This window comes from Amblyomma mixtum, chromosome 1, assembly GCF_055824585.1.
Source record: "Amblyomma mixtum isolate Tamu chromosome 1, ASM5582458v1, whole genome shotgun sequence".
NCBI classification, from domain to species: domain Eukaryota; kingdom Metazoa; phylum Arthropoda; class Arachnida; order Ixodida; family Ixodidae; genus Amblyomma; species Amblyomma mixtum.
The window spans coordinates 200079376-200097513 of NC_143012.1; the positions used below are offsets into that span (position 1 = coordinate 200079376).

The following is an 18138-nucleotide window of genomic DNA, read 5'->3' on the forward strand; positions in this document are numbered from 1 at the left end:
TTATTGCAAGAAAAGTATTTTTTGTTGGTTATAAGGCACGTTGATCTGGAAGAATCAGGATGACTTGTTTCGACGATAGAATGCGGGATTGAAGTGCTGCTCGAAAGAATATTACTACTTTCTCCGAACCTGTCAACTACTCCCATAAAGAATCACTGAGACCACAACTGAGCTGGTTAGTGCGACGTTGCAGATAACGGCCTTGAGCTGGCACGTTAACTAGTATCACTGCTCTATGACTCCAGAAAGGCGTGACAAGTAATTTGCGGGCTTTCTTAACCGCATTCTTAAAGACGAAAATGCGATAGCGTTCAGAATACCTGCTACTGCGCTTACAATAAGTATGTAATGTTCTTGCGATTTTCCCCATATAACTCAGGTTGGAACTTGTTCCACTGCCCTTATATTTTATGCATGAGCCATTGCCCTCTAGAATGATCGAGTAACTTCCGTTGAATAATCATGTAGGATGTAATGCAACCCACTAATTAACCTTATTCTTCCGAGTAATCTACCTTGATCGACTTTTTGGCATGGGACTGCTTCTAAAACTTTGAGGGTCCTTTTCAATTTTCAGTAGTGGGTCGACATGAATTTTCGAAGCCCTCAGATTTTCAAATTTTGCGGTGTCTTTTAACTGGTCCACTGGTATTCACGTGGTGTGATGACGTCATGAACCTTTCAATCGCATTCGTAGATCGCGGGGAGTTCTCATACTAATACTGGCGCAGTGTTGCAGCAGTTAACCGATGCGCGACTGTCACTGCAGGGGGCTGTTTAAAACATGGCCACCGGTGGAGCTTGGTGGAGACTGGTTGCTGTTCCCGAGCTCCTGTCAGGCTCTTGCGGAGCGCCACCGTGGGCGGGTGGCAATTGCACTGAATTTATTTGAATTTCATTGCTTTATGTCACAGATGGCAGATAGGTCGCAGCCCCGTGGGGTGAGGGGGGGGGGGTGTTGTGATGACGTCCCAACGCCACGAGACATCTTTCGAGAGAAGCGGGAAATATTTTGTGAGACGACAACCTAAATGCTACCCCACTAATGACCACGAACTGTCGGTGACCCGTGAGTCGCCCTTCTGACCTGTCTCCTGGATGTTTACTTGGCCAACTGCTGCTGCTCTCCAGAAACCTCCCAGCTGAGAATACACACAACTGCCGCAATTTCCAAGAGCTCTAGCCTAGGCTCCACGATTCCATGGCTGTTCTTATTCTTTGCTGTGGTTATACGCCATAATGTGCAGCGCATGCTCAAGGATCTCGTTCGCTTTGCCTGTGACGCGAAGGGTGGAAAGCCAGTCATTGAAAACAACTCACGATTTGGACGGCAGCAGAGCTTAAAGGTGCACTGAAGAGGATTCTGAACTTGTCTTTTTGCCGCGGGAACTCGATCTACACGTTCCGAGCATTCTTAGAAACTCCGATTTATTGCCCTTTGTGGCCGATTTCCCTAATTAAATCGAATTAACGTCCGGCTCCCGCCTTTATTTTTTGAATTCTCCGCATACGGTGGGCGGAGTCGACCAACGCGTGAAGTGCCTTTCAGCCAGCTCCGTGGAGGCTTTGCTTTCGCCTTATTTTGTTTTTTGGGTTTCCATGAATAAATAGTTTCATTCGCAGATAATATACCCGCAAATTAAGCCCGCAGAAATAAAAATACGCGCGGTCTATTTGCTACTACGGACTACTACGTATTACTCCGCCGATGGCAGAGCGGCAAGCCGCCACGGGACTAGGTGAAAGGCGCTCCACGCGTTGGTCGACTCCGCCCACCGTACGCGGAGAATTAAAAAAAAAAGGCGAGAGCCGGACGTTAATTCAATTTAATTACAGAAATCGGCCACGCAGGGCAATAAATCGAAGTTTCTAAGAAAGCTCGGAACGTGTAGATCGAGCTCCCGCGGCAAAAAGACAAGTTCAGATTCCTCTTCAGTGCACCTTTAAATGCCGATAACTTAGGCAGCGTGCTTGATTTGAATCCGCAACGACACTTAGCGCTCTTCGTGGGCAGGACATAAAGGGCTTTGGAGTATGGGCATTGATACTCACTTTCGGGATGATTTCGTACGCTGACAGCGTTGCTGGAACAACGACCCAGCTGAGCTTGTGCAGCTGAATTGACGATGTGGACGGAAATACCCACTCAAGCAGGTTATTCCGGTACCTGCGCGTAGTGAAAACAACACACAGATTTCCCATGAAACCAAACACTTCAGCTGCAGTTCAATCTGTTTCAATCACAAGTACCTAATGAGCACTGGTGCAATATATAACTGGAGGCTGCAGTCATTTATATATATTCACTCGCCGTGCAAAGCGCAATCGAAACAAGCTTTCGGGAAGATTTTTCTTGAATCTTTCGTCGAGTACTATAATTGCTCTTACCGTACAACAGGAGTGATGTAACGTGCCACCCGCGGAGCAATTTTCGCGGCCCGCCCGCCCCACAAGTTCTAGCCCTTGTTCTGAAATTAAGTGTTAGCTTCGCCAGTCTTGTTTCTCAACTAAAATCAACTAAGGTCTCGTCCCCAGAGAGCACTCATCCTTTTGTGGAAGCCAAAAGAAAAGAGGGAGGAGTCCCTTAATATGCTTCAACTTCGGACGGACTTTAGGTGTCTTCAAGAGCGCACAAAGAGAGAGGCGCACCAAAACTCTCCCTCTCTCATATTCCCAAGTGTGCGTTTTTTCTTCTGAGAAAAACGGAGAGTAGAATTAACCATTAAATCCTTTGTATAGCTGTCTCCCAGCAATACTGAAGCCGCGACCATAGGGAGTCTACGCAGGAGGAGGCACGTGTCGCTTTTTTTCGCCGCGAAGAATGGAAGAACATGGTCTGAGGACGAGATCTTTTGGTTCAATGTTGGTTGGAAAAGAAGCCTTGAGGATGGGCTGAGCTAGAGATCTCCGCAGATGATCCGTTAAGAGCACGATTTTTTATTTACATCCTACATGTTGCCAGGAGTTGACCTCGCAGTAGGCGGTTGCTCACCGTTAGCAGCTAGCCCTACTGATGTGTATGAACTGAACGGAAGGAACTTCCTACCTTGCCTTTCTTCCTGGCCGTGAGTCACTAACTTTAGTCTTGTACAAAGCGAAAGGATTGACGTGGCAATGAAAAGCATTGAAGGGCTCTTCTGAGGGAGCTGCGGGCACATGTAATTTTTAAATTTACTCATTGCCCTCAGTGAAAGGTTCTCCATCAACAAAGCCATTTTGTTGATTCGGTGTAACAGCGTTCCGCAGAGGAGAGGGGCAAGTACCGAAGGCTCTGAAGACCCTGATGGAGCACATCGCATTGTACACGACGCATTCATATGTGAACAGGTGAGTAGGCCGGGAGAGCTGGTGGTCTTTTTTTTAATACGATAGCTTTAATAGCCCTGTTACGCAGAAAATCCGGCATTGGCGTTGTGAACCCAAAATCACGACCATGGCACTGGCAGCTGGTGCACAGAAAGAAACCTAGAAGGCACGGGGGCCACCTAGGTCACGTGGCCTTGCGGCGTCATCACAACCTGCCCACCGGATAGTGAGGAAACTCCTCACCGTGGCAGGTGGCAGTTAAATGAATGATTGGTCGCTAGGGAAGAACAATCTGCGCAGCAAAGACCCACTGCTGGGAGTACCTTGCATCGCAGGACAGTGGCGCATCGCTTAACCGCTGTACCACTGCGCCAGGAGGGGTATAAGGCCTCCAAGGGATCTATGAATGTAATGTGGAGAGTGGCCTTCAGCATATATCAGAATTACCTATTATGCGATCGCTTCATACCTTTAAGGCGGAGCTTACGCGTCCCCTCCAATTTTTCTTGTTTGGGCCTATCAGCGAATTATACGCGAGCAATTTTACATGTGGTGAATTAAGATACAGGGACACTAAGAAAACATTGTGTTTTGATCGATGCTGAAATGACGTTAGTAATAAGAGCGCGCCATAATAAATTGGAAGAAAGGATGAATGCTAAATATTTATATTACTGTGTGAACTCAATACGCGTGTCAGAAAATGAATAATGAAAGCGATAAGAATTTTAGTGAAGAGAGAAGGACTTGAGCTTACATTCAATTGGTTCGAGGGACATTACCCAGTTAATGCACAGTATTTTTTTGGAGGGGGGGGGGGGGGGGCGGGGGGGGGGCAGGGGTTCAGATTGGCCGTACGATTAAATCCCTCCAGCCCTTCTTGTGTTGTCGTCCCCTTATTGCAAGGAGATCAAAGGATGACTTTAGAGCCCGTTTACAGCGCGCAGTTCTTCCGTTCGAGACAAGATGGCACCACAGGTGCGCTCGGAACACGGCGCCATATATATATATATATATATATATATATATATATATATATATATATAGCACAATAAGATAAAAGTACTTGGTTGCTAGAAATAAGATGCGAAATTAAGAAACGTTTCTTCTAAGTAAACATTTATTGGGAGCCGACGTTCTGTCCTTTTTCAAGACAAGTTACATGGTTCTTGCTTCTTCATGTTCGACACATGAGCCAAAACAAGCAGACGATGCAGGAGGAAGAATGGCTCAAGGGACAGAAAAAAAGAAAAAAAATAACAAAAATACACAAACCGAACAGGGAGGGGAAAGAGTAAATGTCGTCGCCCGCCACCCAAGTATGCGGTCGCGGGGAGAAAAGACGGAAAAAAGGAGAAAAAGAAAGCGGGACGGGTGAATGGATAGCGAACCTGAGTCCCAACACAGCGGGCAGCTAGTAAAATGTATGGAGACAGACAGTGCCCGAAGCACAGCATATATTTGAGATGCATTCAAATGTTGTCCACTTAAGCGAGTAAAAAAAATACAACGAAGCAAAGAGGGGGGCAAGGGAACTTCCGCCATGTGGAACTCCTTTGGCAGGATGAGTCAAGGCGGGCAGAGTGGAATTGAACTAGACACACGTGGGGTGTAGATACGCTCACATGCGCACACCCACAGAAGCAACAAGAACAAAAAGAAAAAAGAAAGAAAAAAAAGGCCGGAAACGGGGGCGACTTTGGGGAAGAATTGTCGCGTGGGGCCACTGTGAATGGCGCGAGTGCTTAAGTTTCCTTTTTTGCGCCGCTCTCGTCAAGATGGTCGAACGGGGGAAGGTAAGAGCGCGGTGTGCGATGAAGACATCGGTGTAAGCTTATGGTTGAAAGGAACGGCCGAGGTTTGTCAAGCCGGTACTGCAAGGTCAGTGCTGGATTTGCAAGGGGCGTATTGAAGACAAAGTGCCCAGGTTCTCATTAATGCCTTGGGCGATTGTTCCAAACTTATAAATAAAGCACGACTCGCGTTGCTCCCGTTCCCGGGTGTTGTTGAACCCACCCTGTAAGACTGTTAGTTTAAATGCTTCAAATGGGTGTTAAATCACTTTTTCCGCACTCGGGTCAGCAAAATCAGACAAATAATGACAACAAACTAGCTGAGGAGAACAAGGCACTAAAAAAAGAGCTCGAACTTTGTCGCGAGGAAACGCGGCAACTTAAAAAAAGATCTCATAAGGGAGATGCAGCTCCAGAGGCAGGGTTCGCCTCCGCGGATAACGCGTCCGCCTCCGCAAACGCCGGGCCCGCCCATGGAGCAGCATACACAACAACCACAGAGCTTAGAAAGCAAATTAGAGAGCTTTATGAGTATGATGCAAAATCAAATGACGCAACTGCAAACGCAGATGCAAAACCAAATGACACACATACAGCAGAAAGTAGCGCTGCAAGATCAGAACTTCCGAACATATGTCAAAAGCCAGAACACACAAAAAACCACAAATGACGCCAGAGACAGGCTTTTTAATGAAAGAAGATTCGGAGCAGAAAACCAAAGTGGAAAAAGTAGTGACGCAATATGGCAGGACAGAACCAACTAGACATATGGCAGTGGAACTGCAGGGGATACCGGCGCAAGCAGGGACTCCTCCAGCAGTTCATTAACACTAGACACGCAACACCAGACATCATCATGTTACAGGAGACTAACATAACACCCATCCTGAGGGGCTATACATGCCAGGAAAGCGGACGCACCGCCAACCTCATCAGCAACAAGCTGGTCACCATAGCAACACAAGGAGATTGAGGGCACACAGATAGAACATGTAATAACAGAGATTATACCCAAAAAGAAACACAAGGCCAAAAGCACTTTCATAGTTAACCTTTACAGCCCCCCCAGACAAAGGGATGGCGATTTTAGCAAGCTTTTTTCGGAGGCGAATAAGCTAGCCAACACGAACACCTTAATAATCGCGGGTGACTTTAACGCAAAGAGCTCGAGCTGGGGATACCAAAAAACTGAGAAAAAGGGGCAGCAGATATGCGTAGCGGCGGAAAACATAGACTGCGACCTCCTAACGGATGAAGACCAACCAACTAGGCGAGGTAACAGTGTGAGTCCAGATACTTGCCCTGACCTCACCTTTATCAAGGGAGCAAAGCAGGCCGAGTGGGAAAATCTGCTGGAAGACCTTGGCAGTGACCACTACATTCGAAGAACGGCAATCGAAGCAGACAACGTAAAGAAGAAGATCGGAACGGCCCACCTTACCAACTGGGACGCCTTCCGCAAGCACAGCGAACGGCTAAAAGGGGAAAACACTTCCATAGAGGAGTGGAGCCAACAGCTGAAACAAATACAAGAACTCTATACAAAGGAAATAGACAGAACAGAACAAGCACCGAAGGTGGACAGGCGGCTACTCGGGCTATGGGAGGCAAGACGCGGGCTCACCAAACGCTGGAAAAAACAAAAGCTAAACAGAAAACTCAAAAAGAAGATTGCGGAAATCACGATGAAGGCAGAGGAGTATGCGACGCGACTGGCCAGGCAGGGATGGCAGCAGTGCAGCAGCTCACTGAACGGCACGCTCAGCACGGCCAAGACGTGGCGCATACTCAAAGCCCACATGGACCCAACCAAGACAAAAGCAGAAAGCGGCAAGGCAATTCAGAAATTGGCCTACCAGTACGAAGGATCGGACGAAGAACTGCTAGAAGCAGTCCGCATCAAATGCTACGGCAAGGACAACCCCCAGGGCTACAACGGGGAGTACCAAGGAGCAGACAATCCCGCAATGAACAGGCCGATCACAAGAAAGGAAGTCCAGGCGGCGATAAGCGCGGCAACAAGAAATACAGCAGCCGGCGCAGACATGATCAAGAACGCCTTCATCCGCAACCTCAGCGACGAGGCGATCGACCAGCTCACGGCGTACCTCAACACGCTGTGGGCAGAGGGAGTGGTGCCGAAGGAGTGGAAGCACGCTGTCGTGGTTATGATACCCAAACCCGGCAAGAAGCTTCAGATTGAGAACCTGAGACCCATTTCCCTCACGTCGTGCCGTGGCAAATTGTACGAGAGAATCGTCACCAGGCGAATTCAACAATACCTGGAAGACGAAGAACAGTACCCGCACAGCATGTTCGGCTTCCGGGCGAACCTGTCGACGCAAGACGTCCTGCTGCAGATCAAGGAAGAGATCATAGACACGGCACCTAGAACTGGCGAAAACATTATCATGGCCCTGGACATCAAAGGGGCCTTCGACAATGTTAGCCACGAGGCCATTATGGAAGGCCTAAACAACGCCAACTGCGGAAGAAGAACCCACGACTACGTAAGATCCTTCCTGTCAGAACGCACAGCGACAGAGGGATTGGGAGACCTGCGAAGCGACACCTTTACCACCCCACGTAAGGGCACGCCGCAAGGATCCGTAATCTCACCAGTGCTTTTCAACATTGCAATGATCAGACTGGCCAGAAGACTCAGCAAGATCGATGGCATCCAGCACGCGATGTACGCCGACAACATTACGGTCTGGGTGAATCGAGGCTCGCTAGGACAAAAGGAAGAGAGACTGCAAGAAGCAGCAACGTGTGTAGAAGAGTACGTGAAGGAAAGGGGCCTAGCCTGCTCCACGGAAAAGTCGGAACTTCTTAGGGTAGGGTCAAACCCTACCAAGGAGGAACTGACAGTAAAGTTAGAAGGCCAAAATATACCAGAAAGGGATATGATACGCATCCTGGACATGTGGATCCAAGGAAGCAGGAGATGTACCTACACAATTAGCCTACTCAAGAAGTCAACAGAACAAATAAGCCGCGTGATAAAGCGGGTATCACAGAACAGAAGCGGGATGAAAGAAAGCGACACGATCAAGCTCGTCAGAAGCCTGATAGTCAGCAGAGTCACGTACTCGTTGCCATACCACCGCATGACCAAGAAAGACAAAGAACAGACGGAGGCGCTGCTAAGAATGGCGTACAAGACGGCACTCCACCTGCCAAGAAACACATCAAATGAAAAACTGCTACAAATGGGCCTAAACAACACATTCGAAGAACTAACGGAAGCTCAGCTAAGTGCGCAAATAGCCAGGCTCCAGCAGACAGCCACCGGCCGCAAGCTCCTAAAGAGATTAGGGCACAATGTAGAAGCGATCGTAGATAGAACAGCTAGCATTCCAGACGAGGTCCGCCAGACACTGGACATCAGCCCTCTGCCGAGAAACATGGATCCCAACCTCCATGCCGCTAGAAGGCAGGCCAGGGCAGACTATGTGAAGCCGAACCTAGCCACAATGGAAAACACAGTAAACACAGACGCGGCCCTCTATCCATGGGACCACAGTACCAGAAAGTTCCGAGTCGCGGCAGCAGTGGTAGATTACATGGGGGAACCAATTAGCAGCGCGACATTAAGAAACTGTACGGTAACGGAGGGGGAGGGAGCTGCCGTAGCTCTAGCGGCGGCCGAAGGTTACCGTAGGAACAAGTCTTTGATAATCCTAACAGACTCCAAAGCAGCATGCAGGAACTACATACAGGGTAAAATAAGCAAGGAAGCGCTGAGCATCCTCCTCGAAGCAAAGCTTCCAAATAAGACCTTAAGACACAGGATTTTCTGGATACCGGCACGATATTAAACTATCACAGAGGGCGGAGATTCAAATACCCACCACCCCACACATCATTAACACAGCACGAGGCGGTCTGCTGGCGGAGACTGCAAGCAGGGACTTTCCACAATTTATACATACTACACAAGATGTTCCCTACACAATACAGGGACACATGTCCGTGGTGCGGAGCAACCCCCACGCTATATCACATCACATGGGAATGCGAACGTAACAGAGCATTTCACAAGCTAAATGACCCGAGTGCGGAACAATGGGAGGGCCTGCTGACCAGCAGCGAGCTCACGGCCCAAAGGGCACTGGTGCAGCACGCCTGCGAAGCAGCAAGACTCAGCGGTGCCCTGGAATAGGGGCGCCGACCTTGTGAAGAGGCCGAAGACATGAACACATCGGCCCACCGCTAAAACCTGATTTTTGGAGCAATAAATGTTTTTCACTCACTCACTTGTCATTAATGTGTTTTGGCAAGGGGAAGTTAGGTAGAGACAGGGCATGAGCGCGGTGGTTATTAAAGCGAATTCGTAGAGGGTTAACCGGCTGTCCAATGTACTGCATACTGCACACACCACATTCTAGGAGGTAGATAACGTTGGAGGAGTCACAATTAAAGTCGCCGTTGATTTTCCATTTAAATCCTGAGGCTGTGCTTATTCCACAGCTTGTTGTTTGCATATGTTTGCAGACCTGGCATCTACTTTTTGCGCAGGGTCGGCAACCCAACCCCAAGTGGTTACGTGTTTTTGAGTGTACGAGAATGTTTTGAATGTTTTTCGGTCGTCTGTAGACTACGTGAGGGGGAGTAGTGAAAATTTGGGCGAGGCACTCACTTTGTTCGAGAATGTTGAAATGTTTTTTAAGGATTTTGTTTACGTTGGGGGGATTATTTGTGAAGGTGATCTGTTTCTTCACTACGTCGACGTCCATCTAGTATTTCCTCTCGGTTGAGTTTAGATTCCCTTTGAATTGCATGTGCCTGAGAGTACTCTCAGGCACATCGATTTAAAAGAATCTGTTCGCAAGATCAAGAGATCCTGAGAGTACTCTCAGGCACATCGATTTATAAGAATCTGTTCACAAGATCAAGACTTCGTGAGGAATTCCAATCGCATGCGAGAAGTCCTCACCAAGCAAAGATATCCCCCCGCCACTGTCGACGATGCAATTCAAAGGGCATCTAAACTCAACCGAGAGGAAATACTAGATGGACGTCGACGCAGTGACGAAACAGATCACCTTCACAAATAATCCCCCCAACGTAAACAAAATCCTTAAAAAACATTTCAACATTCTCGAACAAAACGAGCGCCTCGCCCAAATTTTCACTACTCCCACTCACGTAGTCTATAGACGACCGAAAAACATTCAAAACATTCTCGTACACTCAAAAACACGTAACCACTTGGTGTTGGGTTGCCGACCCTGCACCAAAAGTAGATGCCAGGTCTGCAAACATATGCAAACAACAAGCTGTGCAATAAGCACAGCTTCAGGCTTTAAATGGAAAATCAACGGCGACCTTAATTGTGACTCCTCCAACGTTATCTACCTCCTAGAATGTGGTGTGTGCAGTATGCAGTACATTGGACAGACGGTTAACCCTCTACGAATTCGCTATAATAACCACCGCGCTCATGCCCTGTCTCTACCTAACCTCCCCTTGCCAAAACACATTAATGACAAAAAACACCCATTTGAAGCATTTAAACTAACAGTCTTACAGGGTGGGTTCAACAACACCCGGGAACGGGAGCAACGCGAGTCGTGCTTTATTTATAAGTTTGGAACAATCGCCCGAGGCATTAATGAGAACCTGGGCGCTTTGTCTTCAATACGCCCCTTGCAAATCCAGCACTGACCTTGCAGTACCGGCTTGACAAACTTCAGCCGTTCCTTTCAACCATAAGCTTACACCGATGTCTTCATCGCACACCGCGCTCTTACCTTCCCCCGTTCGACCATCTTGACGTGAGCGGCGCAAAAAAGGAAACTTAAGCACTCCCGCCATTCACAGTGGCCCCACGCGACAATTCTTCCCCAAAGTCGCCTCCGTTTCCGGCCTTTTTTTTTCTTTCTTTTTCCTTTTTGTTCTTGTTGCTTCTGTGGGTGTGCGCATGTGAGCGTATCTACACCCCACGTGTGTCTAGTTAAATTCCACTCTGCCCGCCTTGACTCATCCTGCCAAAGGAGATACACATGGCGGAAGTTTCCCCGCCCCCCTTTTTTGCTTCTTTGTATTTTGTTTACTCGCTTAAGTGGACAACATTTGAGTGCATCTCAAATCTGTGCTGTGCTTCGGGCACTGTCTGTCTCCATACATTTTACTAGCTTCCCGCTGGGTTGGGACTCAGGTTCGCCGTCCATTATCCCGTCCCGCTTTTTTTTCTCCTTTTTTTTGTCTTTTCTCCCCGCGACCGCATACTTGGGTGGCGGGCGAGGACTTTACTCTTCCCCCTCCCTGTTCGGTTTGTGTATTTTTGTTAATTTTTTCTTTTTTCTGCCCCTTGAGCCATTCTTCCTCCTGCATCGTCTGCTTGTTTTGGCTCATGTGTCGAACACCTGTACAGATGAAGACCCTTTAAGAAGAGAAGCAAGAACCATGTAACTTCAGTCTTGAAAAAGGACAGGCTCTATCCGAAACGTCGACTCCCAATAAATGTTTACTTAAAAGAAGCGTTTCTTAATTTCGCATATATATATATGTATATACAAAGAGAGAGAGAGAGAGTGGCCGCTATCAACCCCGAGTCACGTTCACGAACTGGTTATGCGGGCTATCCTAAGCTGTAGTTTTTAAGGCAACCTAACACGGCTGGGCCAATCAATATATACGAATGCTTCGCTGCCCTTCATATTAAGACCGAATTCCTGTTCAGTTCAACGTCATTATTGGCATTATTTTCACGTTAATTTTCTCCTCATAGCTAAAGAAAACAACGCAACGCTACCATACATCCGCGCGCAGTACACGATAAGAAATTAATGGCTTGCAACAAATAAAGTGACAACCAGGATACCAAGCCTCTGGAGAGACGCGAAAAGAGGGATGCGCTCTCACCTGCCAGGCTTACAGGGGGCGCCTTCGTTGGAGATCGCCTTGACGCCGCGAGGCGTAATTAAGCGTAGATTGATGGGAACCACCCAGTCCTTTTTATCATAGCAAGGAAAGCCTAAATGAGACTTGCCCGGTAGTAGCTTCATACTGGCCATCCTGCAGGGAGAGAGAAAAACATTAAAGGACAATTGCATAGGTTTTAGAAATCGACGAGCTTAAGAGGGTCGAATGTATGCAACTTGCAGGTAAAGCATGCGAAGTCCTTTTCGGGTACCCTTTGAAATGGTGCACTAATCACCGATGGAAATCACGATGGCCTCAAGCTTCGCCGCAGCGCACGATGCCAAGGGAGGAGGGGGGCACATGATGACGTCATCGAAGGTCTCGGTACATTTCCAACGCATAAACTTGAAAGAGAAAAACCAACGCCACCGAAGGCAAAGCCCACCAAGAGTTGTTTGGCAGCACTCAAAGAGGCACGGCACGGTGTTGCTCACGGCAGCGGTAATTTGGGATCATAGCTTCTGTGACGTCACACTGAATTTCGCCGCTCTCCTCGAGTACTCTGTGGAGAAGTGCAAAATTCAATCGTCGATTACGTGACTGCTTTAAATGCTAGCGCGAAATACTTGGCATGCTTTACCTACAGGCTATATAGATTAGAATCCTTGAATATTGCGAAATTCTCAAAGATTGGTGCAGTTGCCCTTTAATGCTGAACATAAGACCACGAAAGCATAATGTACATAGCACATCACTTCAGCACGTTCTATGAAAACTGCACGCCGCTCATAAGAAGGTGAACCAAAATTTGGAGGTAGCAACGTTCAGCAAAATGCGGTCGCAATTTTTCAGTAAGATGTCACATTTGCTGTAAAACGATGTAGCGGCTTTGCGAATGCGGGTGCACATCGAGTGCTTTAAAAAACGTCTCTTCTACGGAAACCGGCATAAGTCGATCTCCAATGACGCCAATTCTCCGCAACACAACCCAGGAGTGGGCGCCGCGGCCACCACGTGCGCGTCTGCATCGAAGCTTTCGCACTCGGCGGAACGCTTGAAGAACCTAAAGGCAAGTGACAGTGACCGCGGTTATGGCCTGATTGACATTGACTTTCTCTCGTGTGCCGTTGCCGAAAGCTGTGCGTATAAAGCGTGCGGTGGCGACATTCAGCTTATTGAAGACGATGCACGAAAAGGAGTTGCTTGCACGTTTTCCCTGCAGTGCGTAAAGTGCTCCTCAGCGCACCGGTTCGATACATCGAGACGGACAACATCGGGCCTTTACGAAGTCAATGTGATGATTGTTTATGCATTGCGATGCATAGGAAAAGGAGCAGCTGCCGGGACTACGTTGTGTGCGATGCTCCACTTGCCAAAACCACCCACAAAATTTTCGCGGTACAATGATGAACTATTGAATCATGTTACCGCCGCCGCGGAAAGATCAATGGAATGCGCAGCTAAAGAAGCAACGGACCTCAATGACGGAGATACTGATATCGCTGTTGCTCTTGACGGAAGCTGGCAGAAGCGAGGGCACACCTCCAATAATGGCATAGTGTCCGCAACAAGTGTTGACCCTGGTAAGGTCATTGATGTGGAAGTAATGACGAAACATTGCGCAATGTGCATATCGAAAGCCACATCTCGTGCCGACCTAGACAAGCATCCTTGCCAACGGAACTATGAAGGTTCAAGTGGAGGGATGGAGACCGTAGGAGCTTTGCGTATATTTCAAAGGAGCAAGCAACTACACGGTGTTCGGTACACTAAGTATTTAGGAGACGGGGACAGCAAAGGCTTCCTTGCTGTGCAAGCAGCAAAGCCATATGGGGACCATGTTGAAGTTTCAAAGCTAGAGTGCATTGGCCACGTTCAAAAAAGGATGGGGACCCGGTTGCGAAGACTCAAAAAAGAAAGCAAAAGAAACAAGCTGCCCGACGGAAAAGTTATCTCTGGCCGAGGACGCTTGACTGATACAGTGATCAACAAACTTCAGACATATTATGGCTTGGCCATTAGGAGACATGTTGAGAGCTTGGACGACATGCGGAAGGCCGTATGGACCACCTATTTTCATATGGCCTCCACTGATGCTCATCCTTCCCATGGCATGTGTCCAAAGGGTCCTGACACGTGGTGCCGATTCAACAAGAGCGAGATGAATGGAGAACCTTACATCCACAAGAATTTCCTCCCGGCAGCGGTCCTTGAAGCAGTGAAGCCGGTGTTTCAGCAGCTCTCAAAGCCTGAGCTTCTCCGGAAATGCCTCTATGGAAAAACACAGAACGCGAATGAGGCGTTCAACAACGTTGTATGGGAGCGTGCTCCGAAAAATGTCCTTCTTGGTCTCAAGACGCTGAAAATAGCGACAATGGATGCTGTGCTAACTTTCAATGATGGCAGCATTGCTCGAGCCGAGATTCTGAGGTCATTCGGAGTTTCTCCAGGACGGTATACAGTCCAATGGTTGCGCGAAGCTGACCGGCGGCGACTGTACTTTGCAGAGAGGGCTACACGACTGGTCATTAAGGAGGCCCGGAAAACAAGGCAGCTAGCGCAGAAAAGAAGTGTTGATGATGGAGGGGACTACCAGGCTATTGAAAAAATGCGTGAGAATTTGTTTCTATAGTCCTATATTGCAATAAAGCTCTTTCTTCCACTTCAAAGCCAATTATCTCAAAACACCAAAGTTTGCTGCATTTGACCCTTTTTTTAAGAAACTACAGGCGCAAGGGAGATAAAATTTTCCAGACATTGAGTAAACATTACAGATAATCTACTGAACTAGGATTATAAATATTATTGCAGACGATTTTTATTTACAGGCTATTTACTGCAGATTATGGCTCTAAAATTTGGTGGGTCCAGTAAAAAAAAGATAACAAAAACCTAACCTTTAAAAAGAAATTATCCTAGTTCACTAACACTACCTAACATTGCTGATTACAATGCCACAAATGTTAATGTTCTAACCCCATATCAGATCATGAGAAAAATGGTCACGAACATAGCCTAAAATGCATGGCAAGAATAGGACCTACCCTGTCCCCTTGAAGCGTATTCTTTACTCTGCTGCCAAACACCTATCTTGCCTAGTACATCGCGTATTTAGCTTTCCGACAACCAGTGGTATGTGAGGAAATCCGCTATATTGATCACAGCACGTTACGAGGACGGTTATGTGGAGAAAACTGCAAGGTGGAAAAAACAATGTTTTTCGATCAGCTATGGAGTAAGCTTCTATATGTACTTGCTTCGATCCACAAGCATTTCAGCTGACAATTTATCACGGGCTTTCTGCTTAAGGAATGCCAGTTTTATCCGAAAACAGCCATAGTTTCCTGAAGTGTAGTTTCTGCGGTTACTGCGTTTATTCCAGTTCTGATAGCTAGCCCACATGAAGCCCAGCTATCAAAGACGAGGCCAGACGAGGCCAGCTAAATACGGGCTCTCCCAGCTTGCGGCATGCTATTCTAACGATTTAAATACAGCCGAGCCTGATTATAATGGCCGTAGGGATAACAAACGGTCACTTATTACGAACGAATGCGTAGTTTCGTCAAAGTATGCAATAAGGCTATGGAACTGCTTCTCAGAAAAACCAACAACCGCTGTCGAGAAACGTGCGCCTTCCGAAAGCGCGCATAGTAAATAGCGCCTAACAGCTCTCGTGGTCCCTCACAAAAAAAAAGATTAAAGTGTCCACTCCGCAATAAAAATAAAAAAGGGTGCATGGTAATCGTAGTTAACCACTGGCCAAGCGCAATTCGACAGGCTACAAAGTCATTCGGTGCGTGCGTGCGTGCGTGCCGGCTGGCAAATCGCCTGAAGTGGAAGGAGCAGCGTGGTAAGCGCAAGAGAGGGGACGGGTTCAAGCGAAACTACTGCACACGTGCGGCGATCAACCAAACGACAGCGATTTGTGAAGCTTGAATATCAGTAACGAAGTATGATACTGACTTCTGCACTGCTTCCGTGAGCAGACAGCAGACCGTCTGCGTCACCCTTGTGCAAAGCGGTCGAGCAGTACGCACCAATTAATGAAATCTGAAATCAAACAGTAGCTCAGGGTTTTCGAGTAAAGTGCTAGCTCTCATCTGGTCTGCAGGTCTACGCTTCTTTAGTTCTGCGCAAAGGTTCCATCAGAGCCTAACAGGGGCGGCGAGGCGTCGCTTTTCAGACCTGATGTAATATTCTAGTGCTTTACGTAAGGGTTACGGATACTGTACATCCTGAGCCCAGATGTGTTACGGTAGCTTCACCGCAGTTTTCTTGTCAAGGATCGAAGACGAGGGTGTAGGCCTACTACATTTGGCGTGAACCTTCAATCTCTGTTGGTATTACGCGTCCTTAAAGCGGCTCGTCCGCAGAAAGCATCTCGGTCAGGAGCCTATGACCGAGCTGGAGAACTTAGAAAGCGGCCATATAGACTCTGCTTTGAATAAACACATCCAATTCTTTAAAGAAATAAACGCCACTTTTTCCTGATCAACTTTGCATTTTTTGGCTGTTAATAGGGAAAGTCTACTTACTACGTACTTCAGATACACATGAGTGATCGTTTGGTTCGTTATAAGTGAGCTCGACTGTAACACATTATGAACAAAGCATCAATGAATGTGGCAGGAGAAGGCGCGGCAATGGAATGTCCGGGACGCGGCAGAGCACGAAGCGCAAAAATTTTGCTTGAAGAATAACGTCAAGCGCAGAGTCTCCCTATATGAACTACAACTAACCCATGCTAGGGTAATAGATTTAAAGAAACGAGAAGAAAATATAGGCGCACCACTATGAGTCATTAAGGTAAATGGGGAGTTCCGAGGGAGTCACTTGGAGTGGGGTGGAGTGGTTGCAGTAGGCTAATTGCAATTAAACACTAATTTCCCTGGAATTAAAACATGATTAAAAGATTAAAAGACACTACAAGATGATCTGCAGTGATGCCGGGAATGAAGGTACGCTTCTAACAAGTGAGGGCTGTTTGCTTTGTTGAACGCTTGACGTGTGGAAAGCGTCATGTTCGCGTTCGACAAGCGAGGAAGAGATACGTGGCATTCTGGTCAGCGGTTACTCACGGACATGACTGTCACCTTGCTGAACTACCAATTTTTCCAACTAGTTGCGCCCAGACAACACCTTGTTTTTCAGTCTGTTGTAGACTACTGAATGTTTTCAGAACACGCGTTGTTATGTGGCGTTTTACGTAAAGAAGGTGTACAGAAGGCACGGAACATGCCCAGGCTTTAAAATGCTACGAATCCTGTGTACTCTCAGAGCACATAGTGTGCACGATGTGCACAGAAAAAAAGTATGGTTACGCCCTTTATCTCTTGCAACATTAACTAGATCAATGCAGCTTGCTTTGTTTTAGAGCCAATTTCCTCCTGGGTTAAATAAACTTTTATTATTAGTTTCTATTGATTTTTGTAGACTTTTGTAATTATATTGCAGAACCAATTTTTCTTCGTGTTTTCAATAGGTACAACTCACCTAAAAAACCTAACGCGTTGAAGTACACCCTCTACTTCTGTAAACGTTGCACCTCTCTGTAGGGAAAGCTGCAGAAAAGAACAGCGTTCCATCTGTTCTATTTTTTTTTCTAGTAATGGGCCCAATGAAAATATTAAATGCCAAGAACTAAACACAACGAAATATTTGGCAGAAACTGCATGAGTTGAAATAGAAGGATAGCTCCAACCATGGAGTGCGAAAAATGTCAATTTTATGCTTCATTGCTTCGCAGCTCACTTATATAGCCTGCGCTGAGATCTGTTCTACGCATCGGTCGGTAAAGCACTTTCCAGAGATGCCCACATATGTAGCCCTATCGCAATGTTGCACATCCGTGATACCGAAAACGTTGTGATTTTATCGGGTATATACGAGATATGAGCGGGTCGTTAACGAGGGTCATGCTAGCATCACTGAAAGCGAGCTCTTTGAAAGGTTTCGGGTGCTAGACGACTGGGTTAATAGAGTCAGATTCAGCTGCGTTCGCCCATGGGTGACACTTCTGGGACAGCTCTGTCTGCACAAGTGACCATGAAGAAGCCACCGTAGCGTACACGACAGCTTTGGCCGAGCATTGTATTTGAGCAGAAATGGTTCCGGTGCCAATTGACAGTTTACAGTCACATCCTCACATCTGTCTAAAGCGCTAGAACGG

General features: G+C 47.3%; 2 protein-coding genes across 2 annotated transcripts in view; one reads left to right on the forward strand and one right to left on the reverse strand.

The window, feature by feature from the left end:
• Window positions 1–18138, reverse strand: part of LOC149370530 (uncharacterized) — a 108961-nt gene that overhangs the window by 74925 nt on the left and 15898 nt on the right. Inside the window, exons 4-5 of the mRNA XM_089577946.1 lie at window positions 11970–12122; window positions 2053–2167 (exon numbers count right to left, since the gene is read on the reverse strand). Coding sequence (XP_089434072.1) covers window positions 2053–2167; window positions 11970–12122 — 268 coding nt within the window. The remainder of the gene's footprint in view (window positions 1–2052; window positions 2168–11969; window positions 12123–18138) is intronic.
• On the forward strand, window positions 12865–14601 carry LOC149370531 (uncharacterized). The gene has a single exon (XM_089567679.1). It carries the CDS (start codon window positions 12865–12867, stop codon window positions 14599–14601), a length of 1737 nt encoding a protein of 578 aa, XP_089423805.1.